This window comes from Sorex araneus, chromosome 10, assembly GCF_027595985.1.
Source record: "Sorex araneus isolate mSorAra2 chromosome 10, mSorAra2.pri, whole genome shotgun sequence".
Classification (NCBI taxonomy): Eukaryota; Metazoa; Chordata; class Mammalia; order Eulipotyphla; family Soricidae; genus Sorex; species Sorex araneus.
Genome location: NC_073311.1, coordinates 58,696,500 through 58,714,830, shown reverse-complemented (window position 1 = coordinate 58,714,830; position 18,331 = coordinate 58,696,500). Strand labels below are relative to the sequence as shown.

At 38.5% G+C, this 18,331-nt stretch overlaps 1 protein-coding gene across 1 annotated transcript in view; it reads left to right on the top strand.

The window, feature by feature from the left end:
- Positions 1–15,531, top strand: part of PLCZ1 (phospholipase C zeta 1) — a 41,468-nt gene extending 25,937 nt beyond the window's left edge. Inside the window, exons 8-12 of the mRNA XM_055117983.1 lie at positions 525–641; positions 2,128–2,300; positions 10,955–11,084; positions 14,584–14,733; positions 15,446–15,531. Coding sequence (XP_054973958.1) covers positions 525–641; positions 2,128–2,300; positions 10,955–11,084; positions 14,584–14,733; positions 15,446–15,531 — 656 coding nt within the window. The remainder of the gene's footprint in view (positions 1–524; positions 642–2,127; positions 2,301–10,954; positions 11,085–14,583; positions 14,734–15,445) is intronic.
- The last annotated feature ends 2,800 nt before the right edge of the window (positions 15,532–18,331 follow it).

Below are 18,331 nucleotides of genomic sequence, written 5' to 3'. Positions count from 1 at the left end.
TACTCTCAGTCCTGTGCATTGGGGGTGTTCTTAGCAGTTCTGGGTGGACCATGAGGTATTGGGGGTCAAATAGGCCTTCAGTATGTCGGCAATAAGATTGGCTTATTGTGAGCTATTTTTCTTGCCTGTGCGATTCAGTCTTAATGTGAAAATTGAAGTAAAAAATAAATGGGTAAATGTATTGTTTTTGTTTCTTAAAAGGAAATACTTAACTTTGTTATTTTTATACTTTGTCAAAGTTAATTTATTTGTATGTAAGAAAAATAAATAATTCATCTAATTATTTTGACACATCAAATTATATAATAAAAGTGGCTACCTTCTCAAAGCAGTGAATTACATTGTCAAACATGGAGACCTGGGTATATTTTGACTTCTGTGGATTTCACAAATATTTTTGTACATAATACATAACAGTTACACATGTGTTAACATAATACATTATGATGCTATTATATAATTATGTATATAATATATAATTATAACTTTATTTGCAACATTTAACTGTCTTTTAATTCTTTTAGTTCAGGAATTTATTTATCATACTCAGATGTTTATCACCAGAATATATCCCGATTCAACAAGAACAAATTCTTCCAATTTTAATCCTCAAGAATTTTGGAATATTGGTTGTCAAATGGGTAAGTCGTATAGGTATTTGTTTTTTAAAATTTATTCTGTGAATTAATGCAAGTTTCATGAAAAGAACTTCCTGTCAAGAATTTTTTTTGTCCTTTGTATTTCTGGGTCAGGGAATAATGATGAATCATTTCCCCCCACACAAAAAAATTAGTTATTCCTAGATGCATTGGAGAGCTAAATGCAGTTGAACGATGGGCACAGAGTTAAATTTCTGAAATATTAGCATGAGAAATAGAGGAAGAGGAAAAGCCAACCAAATTGGTCATAAGAGGAAGCTGAAGATCAACTAAATCCCTTGCTTAAAAGATTTGTTAAGGATCCCCCCTTCAAATCAAGTGATTTCTACCTTGTTTACATGCACTGTGCATTCAGATTATTAAAAATTGATTAATATTTTCTCCCTAACTCTTCCTATTCCCTGTTATTATTCTTCAACTACCAACACCATGGACTAGAATGCATGAGAGGTGATTGGTTCATTGAAGTCAAAAGGCTGAAGAATGTCAATCTAGTATAGTCCTGGCATTAGCCTGTCAGAAAGGTAATTTTTTTTTTTTGCAGCTGAATTGTGGCCTGCTGGCCTGGAGTTTGCCGAGAAGGGCAGAGTCCCACTGCTCATTTTTCACTTCCTCCTCAAATGATAGCATAACCCCTTTGGACCTGAAAGTTATAATATGGTTGGTGTTTTCCCACCTGACATTTAATGCACTGATTTCCTTTACTCATATTTTCTGAATGGTACCTGACAGGCACGTAGCTGTTTGGGTTTTTAACTCAAAGCTAGAAAATACTTTGAAACTTCTCTTATAGCTGTCAAATGATAATAATTTATGTGTGTTGTTTATTCAGCTGAGAAAGACCAAAAGTGTAGTGCAATGTAAAATCACTGAAGAAACAGTAATAGTCAAAATCAAATTCAATTTGTGACTAGTATTAATATTAGAATCTAAAGTTATGTCTTTTCATGATGTCCATGATATCTATATATAAAAGTTGTAAAAGGTTTTCTTAAGCCATTCTCATTTTCCTAAATTTACCTACCAGTAAAGCTTCATTCATAGGGGGGAAATGGAATGTTATTTATTGATATAAGGATATATCAAGATTTTGAAATTACAGATACTTGCACTTTCATTTGCAACCTGAATTTTGAATGGATGCTTGAGATACTGAGGTTCATGTGATGATTTAGCTTTACCTTCAAAAATGTAATTTTTTTGCATTTCATTTTCCATAATAAATGCTATATAGGATAAAAAAAAGAAAATACTTTGAAACTTCTTGTGTTAATTTAAGATGTTACATAGAAATATGATATGAGGAGGAATTGTCTAAAAAAAATCTTAAGCTACCTGGCTAATGATGATTGCTTTTTAAGGTGTCTGAAGAGAAATAATTCGTGATGGGGTTTCTAGAAATCTTTGGCTGTACCGCTTTTACTGTGCCCTCTATTTACTGACAGTATTGAAATACTTTTTCTCACAGTGGCCTTAAATTTCCAGACCCCTGGTATGCCTATGGATCTTCAAACTGGAAAGTTTTTGGATAACGGTGGTGCGGGTTATGTTCTGAAGCCAAAATTCTTAAGAGATAAAACGTCAAACTTTGATCCAAATATACCATTAGCAGACAATAGTCCTTTTACGGTTACAATCAGGGTAAGATGAGAAATTTACCTTTTTTATTGTTCTTATTTCAACTAGATATGTACACTGATATTTTGAGTTTAATTTCCTTCCTTGATGGCTTTGAGAATTTTTGATAGCCTGAGTATTGAAGGGGGATGAATTCCAGCATCGTTCTGTATATATGAAAAGTGCTATTGACTTTTCACAGAAATCATTCCTTTCCTGTAAAAAGTACTTGACGTCAAATTTTTCCATATTTCCAAGGCGTAGTTATATTTTTATTATCTTCAGGCATTTAATATTGTTATAATGGAGTCTGAGTATAGCCGACCAGTAACTGCAAATCTGCTGCTTAAAAAAAATTGTTTTTCTCAACACCCAGCAGTGTGCAAGGGTTACTCCTGGCTCTGTGCTCAGGGCTCACTTCTGGTAGGCTCAGGGGCCTCTGGGGTGTTAAGTATTGAAACAGGTTGTCCTCACGAGCATTCTAACCACTGAACTATCCTATCCCTCCAGCCCCAAATATGCTTTTTGGTTCTTTTTAAGGAAAGTCTTTTTGGTTCTTTCTAGTCAGAAGCTTCAGCACTTTCAGCTTTAAATTAAGTCTTCAGAATGTGCTATTTGAGGCGGGAGACATAGATAACCCTCATTTGTCAATGAATCATTACTTGATTACTTAGAATTAAAAGTACCCACATTTTTTTCTTTACTATCTTTAGTATCTACTTCCAGATTTGCTAATTTTGACCTTTTCCTTTTCCTCTGTATTCTTTATTCTTAACTGATTCTAACTTACACACTTTTTCCTATTATGTCTTCTCCCATTTTCCTCATATTGCTTCCTTTTTGTTCATTTCTGATCCAGCACGCTCTACACAGATTAAGTCATAATGTTTATTCTTTTACCTACTGATTGATCACATTGGGAATAAAACATTTTCCTCAAAGTTAGTGTTTCTAATAGTGAAGACTTTCTAAAATGTACTCCCATCTAAGTTGTATTTATTTTCTTTTTTAAATGTCACTGGCTCTTTAGGAAAACCCCTGGTGTTTTTCCTCCTGCTTATTTAATTATGAACAGTTCTGTTTTATTTTGTGTTGGTACCTGTTAGCAACTGAATGGAGTGGTTATCGCCCTGGATTCTTTTACCTGCTCCTGATAAAACTATATCGATGGTTCTCTTTTGGAATGTTGACAAATATTTAAATTGTCCCTGATGAACTGTGCCTGGTGTTAAGACAGTGTTATTTAAGGCAGGAGACATAGCACAGGGATTCAGGCACTGCCTTGCACGTGGCTGATCCAGTTTCCATCACAAGCGCCCCAATAGTGTCCACAGAGCACTGTCAGGAGTGGTCCCTGAGCACCAAGCCAGGATCAAGCCCTAAAGACCATGGAGCGTGGCCCCTTAACCAACCAACCAACCAACCAACCAACCAACCAACCAACCAACCAACCAACCAACCAACCACAAAAGACACATGGTTCTGTGGACTCTGGGCTAGGAAGTTCTCTTGCTCCTCCCACTTGACAGACAACACAGAATCCTGTGACCTCTAGAACATTTCATTTCCACTGTGGCTCCTTCCTCAGCTCTTCCTGAGTATCAACTATCACAGGATCAGGGAAGAAACTTGTCCACTTCACAGCCCAGCCCTTAGTCCCTGCGGAGACTGTTTTCCAGAAAGTAACAGAGAGTACAACAAGCATGAATGTGATGCAAATGACTGGACTGGCCACTCTAGGAAAGAAGACCAGTTAAGTGTCCCTTGACTCTTCTCCTGGATGTTGGAGGTTTTCTGACTCTAAAATTGGAGCATCTTGTGCAAAGGTAGAAATTGGATATATCCACAAATGGATTTGTTGGCACACTTTTCTAGGATTAGTCAAAATATTGATCAGTGAGCTGAATATAACATGTTATTGAAACTTTGGCATCCTTTCCATATTTTTAATACAAGAATTTAGTACAATTAACAGCTTGTTTTACTATTGAGGAGGTTATTATCCAAGCTAGACAACATACACGAATATTTTGAATTTCATTAATTTCCTTTAATGCCCTTTCTGTTTCTTTTTGTTCATTTTTTATTGGGCATTGCAAGGTGGGTGTTATTTTAGCATCCTTCAGATGGGAAAAGTGCCTTTCACATTTTCACATTATAGCACTGTAGCACTGTCGTCCCGTTCTTCAGCAATTTGCTCGAGCGGGCACCAGGAACGTTTCCATTGTGAGACTCGTTACTGTTTTTGGCATATAAATATGCCATGGGTAGCTTGCCAGGCACTGCTGTGTGGGCAAGATACTCCCAGTAGCTTGCTGAGCTCTCCAAGAGGGATGGAGGATTCGAACCTGGGTTGGCCGAGTTCAAGGCAAACTCCCTACCCATTGTGCTATTGCTCCAGTCTACTCTGTACATGAAGGTAATAAATAAACACTTCTGAGAGAAACATGTAAATATTCTGAAGGCAGGAAAAGATGATTCTACAATAGACATAATACTGCATCTACAACAATAATATTGTACTGTAGCTCTGTCGTCCCATTGTACATTGATTTGCTCAAGCAGGCACCAGTAACGTCTCCATTGTGAGACTTGTTGTTACTGTTTTTGCATATCGAATACACCACAGGTAGCTTGCCAGGCTCTCCTGTGCGGGCAGGATACTCTCCGTAGCTTGTTGGGCTCTTTGAGAGGAATGGAGGAATCGAACCTGGATCGGCCATGATAAAAACCATTTTTTTTCATTTCTTAATGAAACATTACCAAATAATTTGCCTACAATGTCTGAAGTTGACACACCATTTCCTACCTAATTCATATTTGTCTTCATCCTGTCATTTAGAAAAACATGTCATTAGAAGAATAATCTAAATATGGGGACTATCACAAGTGATTTGAAAGCCATAATCTGTTAGTATTCCTAATGGTTCTGTATAAGAATTTTTTTTAATTATATGAATCATCAATTGGTAAAGCAATGTCATCAAAAATGTTCCAGACGTAATATACCTTCTCTTACCTACAGTAAAGTGGTGTAAATGCACATTTTATATCATTTGGTTGTGGTAGAAAACAAAGGGTATCAGATTTTCACATTTTCACAGAAAGGAAAAAAAATAATTTGAAGTTTCACTGTTCTGGTTCTAAGCTAGAGCTTGACAACTTGTTCTTCCAGCCAGAATGAATGAATCAGTCTTTAAGGTTCTTCCTCTGCGTACACTTGGTTGTCTGCAGTGCTTCTCACTATTGGTCCTCACCACTTTCCCTTGCGTGTCCATACTCCTTTCTCAGCTCTGTTTCTCTCCTTCCTGTCCCTCTACCTGCTCCTGAAATGTTGATGTTGCCTATGGCCATTTTGTGGTCCTCTTCCCAAATTATATACTCTTTTTTGGTTCTTTCATGGACCTTCATAGTTTTAACCATCAACAATGCTCAGATCTTTAATTTGAGCTCAGTTTTGGAGCTTTCAGTCATCTTTTAAAAAGCCAACTTCAATAAATACTGTTGGGTGAAACTCAATATCAAAATCTGAACGTTCTTTTCTATTCAGATCAACTTCTGTTTTATGGAAATCTCATTGAACTGAGTCAAATCGAGTCAAATCACCAACTCATTAGGCAGAGGGTTGAAACATTGGGACTCATTATTTTTTCCATATCTCCCTCACTTCCCATGTCAGTCAGTCTCTGAATTCTGCTGAAATGCCTCTTTAAAGGTCTTTGATGTCCTTTGGGTCTCTCTTCTCTCCTTTGCTGTTGATGGTTTTTTTTCTTCTGTTATTTCCTGTTCTCACATCTATTCCTTGGCTTCCTAAAGAGTTTCTCAGGTAGCCTGTTCTCGTTCTCCTGATTCATCCTCTCCAAGCCAATCTGAGAGTTCTGGCTATAATGGTGAACCTATGCTACCCATTTCCTAATTCTTTGTGTCTCTTGGTGGCTTTCAGAGTCACACTGTGGTGTGTTTCTCTAGCCCTAATATCTTACCACTTTTAGCTATTCACCCCACTCTGCAACCTTTAAGTAGAGGCATTTATTCCTGCAGTGATCCCTCATGTTTTGTATATACTGCAGGTTTTCTCTGCCTGGACTGTTGTTCTATCCTTCACCTGCCTCGTGTGTGCCAATTTACTTTTAAGTATTCTGGAATCACTCATTTGAGATTTTTTGTACACTAAAAAAATTATCCCACTTGTGTGTGTTTCTCTGTTTTTCCATAGAAATGCATGCACTATGGGACTTAGCATATGACATTGTAATGCAGATGCCACAAGTGAATACATATACTGTGAATACGCACCCAATGGATGCTTGCACTACAGCGCTTAGCACATTGCCTTTTGGTCTTGGACTTGGTTTTCTTCAGTTGTCAGAATTTCCTAAGGATGGGACCTGTGTTCCGTTCCAGGCTCACCTACAGTGCCTGACACAAATATATATGATATCGGCAAGTCCTGTTTGTCAGTGAAGGGGTGTCAGTCCTGCTAGGGATGTCAGTGGTCTCCCAAGCAGCAGATGGTGTTCATGACTCATGGACCCTACAGCTGTCGCCTGAGGGGCTTTCCCTCTCACTTTATTCTGGGAAGCTTAGGGATTGCGTTAGAACTTGTATCATGGGTAGTAGTTGTAGCACAGTGATAGAAAGCCTCAGTTTTACTGTGTCCTTCTTAGGTCCTTGATGAAGGCCAGGTTTTATCTTTATCTTTGGTTTTATCCTTCATCCTCTACAAACCTAGACTTTCAGATTAGGTCAGTGATTTTTCAAACTTTTTTTTTTTTTTTGCTTTTTGGGTCACATCCAGCGATGCTCAGGGGTTACTCCTGGCTCTGCACTCAGGAATTACCCCTGGCCGTGCTCAGGGGACCATATGGGATGCTGGGAATCGAACCCGGGTCGGCCGCATGCAAGGCAAACGCCCTGCCCACTGTGCTACTGCTCCAGCCTCATGATTTTTCAAACTTTTAGGAGTTCTGGTGTCACTTTCTGAGTTCCAAATCTCATACATAAGGCCAGTAGATAAAGCAGAGCTTCCTTGCTTGTCCATAGAGGGTTTCTGTTTGACATCCATCCTGGAGGGGGGTGGGGTGGCGAGCCAGCAGGGGGTGTCCTTGTAAATGACTCCTTGAGTCCAAATGTAAAATTATTTGATCAATAACTTCTGCATTCTCTTTCAGCTTTCAAATTCATTATTATTATTATTATTATTATTATTATTATTATTATTATTATTTTGCTTAGGGTTTGTTCATTTTTGGAATGAGATACACCAAAATTAAACCTTCACCTTTATGAGACTGGTACCCGCAAAGCAGTAGTCAGAAGGCTGTTGTACATGTGTTCTGGCTGTTGATGGCTGTTTTCTTTTTAATTACCCCGGTGCCTAATTATGCTGAGCTATCTATGTCCATTCCATACTTGTTAATTACCTGCACCCGCTGCTTTCATGGAATTACAGAACTATGTGGATTTAGGAAAGGAAACATTATAAGTTGGTGATTCTTTGGTTTGGTTTGATTCAGCTTTGGAGTCATACCCAGAAGAACTCAGGGGCTGCTCTCGACTCCATGTCACGACCTTGCTTGTGGCTGTGTTCAAGGAACCGTGCAGGGCTAGGGCTGGGGCCGGGGCCTCTGCCGGAACCTGGGCTCCATCTGATTGATCTGTTTTTTCTGTGGCCTGAGAGATTCTTTCATTTTTCTTTTTTGTTCTTTTTCCTCACTCCTTTCCTTGCCCCCTCTCTTCCTCTCTCTTTGATTTCTCCCTCACTACCTTTCTTCTTTCAATTTTTCAAATTTAATCATTTTTTCCTCTTATTACAGTCCTCAAAAATTGCAATTATGTATTAATTTTTACAACAAGCAGCTTTAGCTTTATGATCTACCAGTTTCTCAACTTTAATCAACACCCTTCAGATAGGACTAATCTTTAAAGTAAAATGAATACTTGCTATGGTAATTTGCTTGACAAGTAAAATAATTAATCAAATTATTATTACCATATTAAACATTATTATAAAAACATTTCCTCCTATAAATATTAGGTAATCACCCTTATTAGACTCACTTTTGATAATAGAGACAACAATGAGTAATGCAAGATATCATATTAAGTTACTTAAACATATAAGCTGTCAGAAAATGCAGTTCTGAGGGCTGGAGAGATAATACAGTGGGTAGGACACTTGGGAAAGAAAATGCAGTCATAGGAAATCATCTGGTAATTTTATCTTACTTTTCAGGAGCATTATTCATTTTTTATTTTGTTCTATTTTTGCTGCATAAGACCAAAGCAATCAAAACTGAATAAAAGGAAGTGATCCTAACAATGTTTTTAAGCAATGGATTTTAGTAATGGTAACATAGTCTTAAAAAAAACATATATGGGGGTACGGTGCCTCCAGCAGGTAAACCTGTACCTGTGGGGTGAGTGCATCAGCAGCTTGATGATGCCTTCAGACTTCCAGATACCCCAAAATTGCTGCTGTGTCTTTGCCCAGACCCCAACAACCTGGGGCCAAGTTAACCAAGAATTAAATGGCCAAAAGTTAGGTACATGGGAGACACACCCACAAACCTCCTCTGGCTCAGCTATATAAGCTCATTTATTGGCCTTATTTTAGAAACTCATAAATCTCACTTGTATCACTTGTCATCCCATTGATCTTTGATTTGTTCTAGCAGGCACCAGTAATGACCATAAATCTCAAAGAGATCAAAAAATGCAGTTAAGACCTGTAGCGCAGAGGTAGGTGAGAACCCATGACTAGAGCCCCAGGCTCGCTTGAGTCAGGACTCGGCCTTCTCCCCTCAGGTCCCCAGTTTTCCAGTAGCTTGGCAGTCACACCCACAAACTGCTCCTGGCGCCATGTAATCTCATCAATGGTCAAGATCCAGAGACTCTAAACTAAAGCTCCTGGAAGAGAGGCCATAGAATGCCCTGACCCTGCGCCAGGCTGTCTTCACAGGGGCACCTTGGAGGGGGGTGGGTTGAGTTTCCCTCCCTGCCCCACGCAGAACTCAGGCAGTCCAAAACCTCCAGAACCCAACCCCACCATGTCCAAGGCCACTCTCCACATGCTTGGACGAACCTCACCCAAAAGGGCATGAGCCCCACTCAAAACAGGATGAACCTCATCAGAGAGCGGACTGGAAGGAAAACCCAGACATGTGGGAACCTGTGACTGAGATCTCCAAGCCTGCTTGGATCAGGACTGGGCCTCCTGCCCCCAGGTCCCCAGTTCTCCAGTAGCTTGACAGTCACACCCACAAACTGCCTTTAGCGCCATGTCATCTTGTCAGTGGCCAAGACCCAGAGACTATAAACTAAAGCTCCCAGAAGAGAGCACCACAGAATGCCCTGACCCCATGCCGGGCTGTCTTCACCAGGGCACCTCAGGGGGGCAGGTTGAGTTTCCCTCCCTGCCCCAAGCAGAACCCCGGCAGCCAAAAACCTCCAGAACTCAACCACCGCCATGCCCAAGGCCACTCTCCACATGCTTGAATGAGCCTCACCCAAAATGGGATGAACCTCACCAGAGAGCAGACCGGCAGGAAAACCCAGATATTCGGGAACCCGTGACTGAGATCTCTAAGCTTGCTAGATCAGGACTAGGCCTCCTTCCTCCAGGTCCCCAGTTTTCCAGTAGCTTGGCAGTCACACCCACAAATTGCCCCTGGTGCCTTGTAATCTCATCAATGGCCAAGACCCAGAGACTATAAACTAAAGCTCCGGAAGAGAATGACTCAGAATTTCCTGGACATTATTTTATACCCATAACAAGCAATACAAAACAAATTGTCTAACATTGCCTTTTCGGCAGGTTTGAGTGATGATGAGACTGGTGTTGAAATATTGAATGTAACCAAAGTAGAGAGAAAATATGGGGGAAATTGCCTGCCACACAGGCAGGGGAAGGGTTGGAATGGGGGGGAGGGGGAATACTGAGGATTTTGGATGGTGGAAAGTGTGCATGGTGAAGGGATGGGTGTTTGATGATTATATGACTGAAGCTCAAACATGAAAGCTTTGTAGCTGTATCTCACAGTAAATCAACAAAAAGGGGGGAAGTAATAATAAAACAATAAAATTTAACATTCAAAATAGAATAAAAAAAAAGTAATGTGGAGTTCGTGCCCAATTCAATCAGCTTAATCAATGGCTGAATAAATAGCAGTACTTCTACATTATTTAAAAAAATATGCTGAGGGCCAAAGAGAAATATATTTCAGCAGGTAGGGTACTGGCCTTACATGTGTCTCAGTTTTTATTCCTGGTACCACATAAGGTCCCCTGGGCACCATCAGAAGTGATCTCTGAGCATAGAACTAGGAGTTAACCCTGAGCACATCTAACAGACAGACAGACCAATCTTACCATTCAACAATAATAACAAAACAACAACAACAACAAAAAAAGAAGCAAAGAATAATTTTGAATTTTGTACAATGTGGATTCTAATATAATAATGCATTGGAGAAATGCAATCATTTACACAAGTTCTTTGTCTTCTATTGATATTTCAGAGTAGAAGAATTAAATTGTTAAGTCTGCATTATCTTCCATCTTAATTTTTTAATAGAAGCTGGTAGTCTTCTGGTTAGTTTTGAATACATATTTTGAAATTAAGTGGTTCTGCATTTTGGTATTCTGTTCAATTCTTGTGTTCAAATACATTTGTGCAGGTCATCAGTGGTGTTCAGTTGCTTCCCAATTTAGCACCATCCAGTACAGCTAATGTATTCGTGATTATAGAAGTTTTTGGTGTTCCAAATGATGGAATCAAACAGCAGACTCGTGTAATTAAAAAAAATGGTGAGTTCCTTATAAATTTTATCAACTGTCTTGTGACCTCTTGTTGGAGGACTTAAAATTATATGCCAATAGTCTTGATACATACTTATTATTCATCAGGCAAAGCTTTTACATTATGTTCAAGATGACTGAGGTGTTACATGCTGCAGAAATTATTAATAATTTAATGTGATATTTTGATGTAGTTTCTGAGCACAGATAGAAAAATTTACCTGACCCATCAAATTACTACTTTTCCACTTTTTGCCCCTTTGTTACATTTTCACTTATAATGCTGAACTGAGAAACAGCTGATGACTGCAAATCTACTAGCCTATATGTAAAGAATTTGTGATTTTTTCTGCTACAGCATGTTGCACATTCTTATCTCACTGTTTGAATTATTTTGGATCAAAGGTCTGTGGCTTCTGACTCAGACTGAAGATGCCACAGAACCTTCTCAGGTAACATGTATTCATAATTTAGTTACTTTTGCCAGAAGAAAAAAAGTCCGGTGGAGGAAATTCCTTTGGTCGGATTTTTTTCAGCAGTCCAACAGCCTGTAATGTCATGATTTTATGCAATACAGAATTAATACTGTCATTTCTTCTCTGAGTTTGAGATTGTTTAAAAAAACTGAGAAAGAATAAATTCTTGGGATTGACTTTTAGTTAGTATAAGCTTCAACCTGGTTCTTATGTGGATAATCCTGGTGAGGAAATTCCCCAAGCATTCTGGACTTCATTTCAGAGTCTGAAAGTATGGCTGGCTAAAATATCCTGGATAGTTTTGTCATTTTACCCGTGGGATCATTTCCAGCTATGCCCACTGCACTATTTGCCACACCCCATACCTCTCATACATCTTCTAGTGTAAAAGGCTGGTCCTGGAAAAAAATATTTCAGATTTATTTGCTACCTCATTCTACATTATCCATGGGAAGAGATGTCAACATATTACCTTATTTGACATCCCTTAAAGTTGAAAGCATGTTGTAATGGCAGTTTGCAGATACAGTAGCTGTCAATATTGGGAAACTTTATTTTTCTCTCGTTCTCTCCATCTACTGATTTTTTTGTAATAACATGGACAGAAGCTTTATTCAGTACATTCCTTATGGTTCACCATTCTAGGTCCCTTAATTTTTTGATCACTTTCTTGCTTTTAGGAAACGTATCTTTTTAGAGAATCAGTCTGACTCATCAAACACTGCTGAACTCTGATAAAAGCTCGGTGCTAAGTATTAAAAAACAATCTAAAATTTTGTTTGCTAAGTACATTGCTATATATTGTACATGCAGACACTGTTGTGGATAGTATATATTCATTCGGGACATGAGACATGAGTAAAACTGTAATGCTGGAGAGGCGTGAATGCTTTAACGTGCTGAGGCCAGTGCATACCACCTGTGGCTCACATTTGAATGTGGTTTAATTAACACAAATTGCAGGGCTGGTATGAACATCCAAGATGTAGTAAAAATTATAATGGAAAAAGAAAATCTAGAAATGGTTCTTGGAAAATGAATAATGTTACTTTTTTAAAAAGGTATTTGGAAAAGTGTATTCAGGGCAAAGGGAACAATATAAACACCAAGTCATAGAAAGGTGAACTGTAAACATGAAAAGTCAGTGTAAGCTAGGGAAAGTCAAGAAGTTTGAGATGAGTGAAACTGGAGTTTTTGAGAAAGATAATGAGTAAAAAATATGAAAAATCTTTTTGGGTGGTCCTGGAAAGTCATCAAAAACAAGATAGGATGTTTGAAACCTTATTTTCTGGAAATAAAATTGATACAATTAAATAGGGTTATAATAGTAACTCTTGAATCAGAGAGATTTGTAGTTTATGAAAGAAATGAAAAATGCGAGACAGAGTCAAGGCAATTTCGTGATGAGAGATTAGTTTCAGGTTATAAAGAAGAGTTGTTGCATTAGTGTAGGAATGGAGGGGTATGTGAGGAAGAAGAGAAATAAAAGTTCAGCAAGCTGGATATGAGGAATTCTAAGCTGGCTTAGCAACACAGGTACTGATAGCATGATGAAGGAAAGACAAAAAAATCTTGGAAATATATGACATTTGGAGAATGGAAATAATTTCCTTTTGGTCTTGGGACCACTTCCAGCTGTGTGTGAACCAGGCACAGCTGTATGCTAGGCAAGTGTTGTAACCCTGTACTATCTCTCTGGTTCTAAGGTTGATACTCATTTTTCAATTTTGGTTCTGCAAGGGAAAACATTTCTAACTATTCAGTTTTTGTATACAATATCTTCTTTCTGTTCTTGTCTTCTTTTGCTTTCATATAATCTTACATGATTATATGGCGTATGTGTGTGTGTGTGAGTGTGTGAGAGAGACAGAGACAGAGTGAAAAAAGAGAGAAAGACAGAGGAAGAGAGATTGAGTAAGGAAATGAGGCAATAGAGAAAAATAGAATTTGGACGGAGAATAAATCTGTGTGTCAATTTTGTGCAGACATTTTCACTTTGAAATGTCCATGAACCTGTCCCTTGCACTCCTTTCTCTTCATAGGGCAATGCTCATTAATATTTTCATGGGAATAAATTGTATTTTGGATTATAAATTAATGTAAATATACCAACAAATCCCCATAGAAAGCAAAGATACAGTATAATTAGTATTCAGTGCTTCCAATTCTTCAAAGAACAAAAAGTATTGGCATGGTAGGTGTGGCATGTTCTTTGTGAAAAACAATCTATTTCTCTCTGAATCTCTGAGAACCAAATGGACTATGTGAATGGTCTGTACATGAATTGCTTGATTTCATTCAGTGTTGCTTAAATGTTAAATGATTCGGGTCACATTGTTTGGATTTCTTGTTTGGCAGGAGACTGGTTGTTTTGGATAATCCATTTTACTAGAGACCTAAATTACTCATCAACTTTCAGCTTTAAAGCACTATTCAAAAAAAGATCAAAATCTGGCTCCAGAGTCCTCATTATCTAGCTTTCAATCCAACAGCTGTCCTAGGAGCTCTTCCCATAATAGGCCTTGGCAAAGAAAAGTGACGTTACTTAACTTCTTCATGTCTCAATTTATTTGTTAATGAAATGTCTTAATATGATGGTTATTTTTTGCATAATTATTAAATGTTTCTGCCCTGAAATGAGGCAATAATTCAAGCAATTCAAACAAATTCTATTTGTTTGAATTTTTGTTTTGCCACTAGTGGCTATGTGTGTGAAACTGTTAGAAAGTTATGTCCCATTGTGACTCAATTTTCTGTCAACAGGATAGCAGTGACCCTAATGGGATTGCTGTGAGGATTGAATAAGATAATTTACTTGATGTTCTTAGAATACTGTCTAGCAATACCAAACAACTAGTAAATATGGTTATTTTATTTGTATCTCTTTCTCACTGGATGTACTGAGATTTTAATTGGGCTAAGAAACATAGGCTATTATTGGTATTTAAAACATAATTTTTGAATAACAGATATATATTCTCCTGTAGAGGTGGCATCTATAAACTTTGATTGTATCTCTCTTTATATTTCAGCTTTCAATCCAAAATGGAATGAAACATTCACATTTGTTATTGGGGTTCCAGAACTGGCTTTAATCCGTTTCGTTGCTCAAAGTCAAAATTTAATAGTCGGAACTGAATTTCTGGGGCAGTATACTTTACCCGTTCTATGCATGAGCAGAGGTAATATTCCCGAAAAATACATATAGTGTTTAACAGTAAATTAACTTTGCCAAAGTTAAATTCAGCTGAGCTTTACCGGAGGCACACTTTGATCAATCAGTTGGATGGAAGGAAATTTTAGGTGCACACATATATTTCTCCCTGTAATCATGGCAGTATGTTGGCCTACTGGAGGCGGTGTTGGGGTGTGAGATCGTGAAGAAGACTAATTAGACACACTTGGCAAATGTGGGCATTTTTTTACACAGAGCATCATTCTTAAGTTTCAGTTGAGAGTAGTCATGACTACCGTGAAGGGCAGACTCAGAAGAGAGATGCAGTGACTCATGTCTCCTGCCTGCAGAGACGTCTCAGCGGTGCTCATGACTCTCTCCACATTTTTAGGGCCATTAGATCTTACAGGAATCTTGTCGCAGTGCTGTTCCCTTTGTCAACGCCAACTGAGATGTATCTGGGAAGGGAGGTGGCTAATTTTAGGGCACACTGCACTCGGAGGAAGAGCATGGATCTGTTCTGGATTTAGAAGTAGAAAGCAAGAGTGGATAGCCACGTTTTATTGGGGAGAAAAAAAGTTAATAGACCCGGGGGAACGTAGTCACTCAGCAACAGTCTTTGTATTTGTACAGTGGAGGCAGATGCTTTTCCAGAGTAGCGCTGTCATCGGGAATTTCCATGCCTTTATTGTTCTAATTGAATGTGATTCCTTTGGCAGGTTACCGTCGTGTTCCCCTCTATTCCAAAGAGGGTAGCAGTCTTGAGCCTGCTTCACTTTTTATTTATGTTTGGTACATCCGGTAGCAGCTAATAGTACCTACAGACCATCGCAATAAAACAGTCAAAACGAATGTCTATGTATTTTTCTCTTTCTCTTTTTTTTTTCTGTAAACAGAAAGTGAAATAATTAATTACAAAAGCAGAAACGTTGAGGCAATTGCCTTTCAAGGAATGCAAAGTAGTTATCTTTGTCAGGAGAAATTTCTCCTGCCTCTTCTAACCAGGCAGTTCTTCCAACTGGCTTGTATCATTTTAAATTTAGTAGGATTAAAAGCTTTAAAATAGGCCTGCTTGGAAAAGACATGTTGGCAAATATTTAGCAGTAAGAAAGAAACGAGAAATCTGAGTGTTGGATCTTCTTTACGCCCATTACTGCATACTGTCGTAGAGAAAATTAGATTCCCAGGTGCTCCATACCCCTTCTAAATCCTAGAGAGTAATTAGCTCCTGCATCTTCAGGCTATTTCTTAGATGCCTCACACTGGGATTTGGTACCCTGTAATTATATAGACATTTTTATGAAAGCATAAGAAATTGATTTGCATTCAAACTGTATTCAGACATCTTATCTATAAAAGAAATCTACTATGCAGACTTGAATGCTGGGATCGCTGAATGAATTCACAGTATATATTATTCTATACATAAATTCTGTCTTGAAGATTGTCTCTTGGTCAGAGAGGATATTCCTATGCTGTTCCTTAATGGATTAAGAATTAATTTATTGAGTTTTTGTCTAGCATAATTCCTATATCCTAGATGTTTCAGTTTTAATTAGAAGAATAAAAAGACTTTTTTTCCTACTTTACTCTTTGCATAATTTGAACATTGGAAACTGCATGTGAAAATGGAATACAATTTTGGGCAAATGCATACAATAAATTAAAACGATATTATTAAGTGGAAGTAATATTAATAGACATGCATATTTTATATTGAGGCTTTTAGAGTAATTTACCAGAGGTAATGAATATGAATAGGATAGTTTCTGTGAACTTCACTCCATGCTAGATGTTGTAGACCCATTATCTCACCGGTCCTTTGATGACCATTTGTACCAGGTGTTATTATAGCCAAACAAAATTTCTAGCTAAGGAACCCAAATCTAGAGTATGGACAGTTACACAACTAATAGGGATAAATCTAATAATTTAAATCGAGTTACTTTTCCTCCAAAGCCTTTGTATTTTTCAGTTACCCGGCTTCCATGTAGGAACTTCACAATTTGTCAGTACTGGTGTCTTTGGGGTCTTTTTCTTGTCCCCATCACTTCAGAAATGGCCGTGCTCTTATCATGGCTATTGGTGGAGCCTGCTTTGCCTTGAGGGAACTGAATGGGTATGGCCAGAGAAGTGGTGAGTGGAGAAGTGATCATTCCAGCTGTGAGGAAGAATGAAGATGGAGTATTCCACGCATCAAGTATTGTAAGTGGCAACTCATTTCAAAAGTCGACATTCTGAAGCCCATTGAGCCAAAATGCAAGAATATAGCAAGAATATAGCATATAGCAGGAATGATGGCTTTCTTACTGATGAATTCCCCTTCTCTCACCTCCATTAAATCTTTTAACTGTATTAAGCCAGAGGTCTTCTTTAAAGCTCATATCTTTCTTTGCTTCCTCAAATATTTCCTTTTGCTGTGTTTGAAGATTCCAGTTCTTTATCTAGCCTTCATTCTAGTTAAAAAGGATTTTTACTGATTTATCTCTGGTTTCATCATCAACATCATCCCGTTGATCATCAAATTTCTCAAGCAGTCTCAGTAACGTCTCTATTCGTCCAAGCCCTGAGATTTTAGAAGCCTCTCTCTACTCGTCGTTCCAACGATGCCGTACTGGAGGCTCTTACAGGGTCAGGGGAATGAGACCCAGCTTGTTACTGGTTTTGGCATATTAATACAGCATGGGGACCTGGCGAGGCTCTCCCATGTGGGCAGGAAACTCACAGTAGTTTGCCAGGTTCTCCCAGAGGGAGAAGTAGGCTATAAGATATCGGGAGCTTGCTTTTAAGTCTCTGGATGCTGGCCGTTGACAGGATTTTACATGGCACTGGGGGCAGTCCCTGGGTCTGACCACCTAGCTATTGGGAAATGGGAAATATGGGCGGAGCAGACCCAGTCCCTATCCGAGCAGCCTTGGAGGTTTCAGCCCCAGGTCCCACACACCTGGGTTCCTCTGCTGGTTCCTTCATGCGTGAGGCTTGACTGAATGTGTGGAGAGGGGCCTTGAGCATGGCTGTGACTAGGCTCCGGAAGTCTTTGGCTGCCAGGAGCTCTGCTCAGGGTGGGGAGGGAAGCTGGAGCCCGTCCCCTCCGAGGAGGCCCCAGGGAAAACAGCCAGGCTTATAAATAAATAATATATATATATAAATAAAATATATAATCATATATAGTTCTAGATAATGTATAGAAATTTAGGGATTTATTTAGGGAAAAATTTATTCTCCCATGTGTATAAGTCTCACCACACCTATAACTGATGCTCTAGAGACATCGTACTCTCAGATTGACTCCACTGATTCACTACCCCTCCTGATTCCTCTACATTACTTAGGTGTCTAGGACCCTCAATGTCTCAATATCTCAGTGTTGGCTCCAATATGTCTCATTATTCCCCTCTTACCCACTACCCCCCGACCTGGAATTCTCAGTTTTACAATCCAGGATTAAGGGTTTGCCATTGGATGCAATTCAAAAATAAAATTTACTTTGAAATTTTCCTCTTGTTATTAGTAATTTGCATATAAGAATGCAAATATATATTTGATATATTTGTATCTATTTGGTTTTGAAACCAATTTGTTACATAGATGGTTTCTAAAAGAGA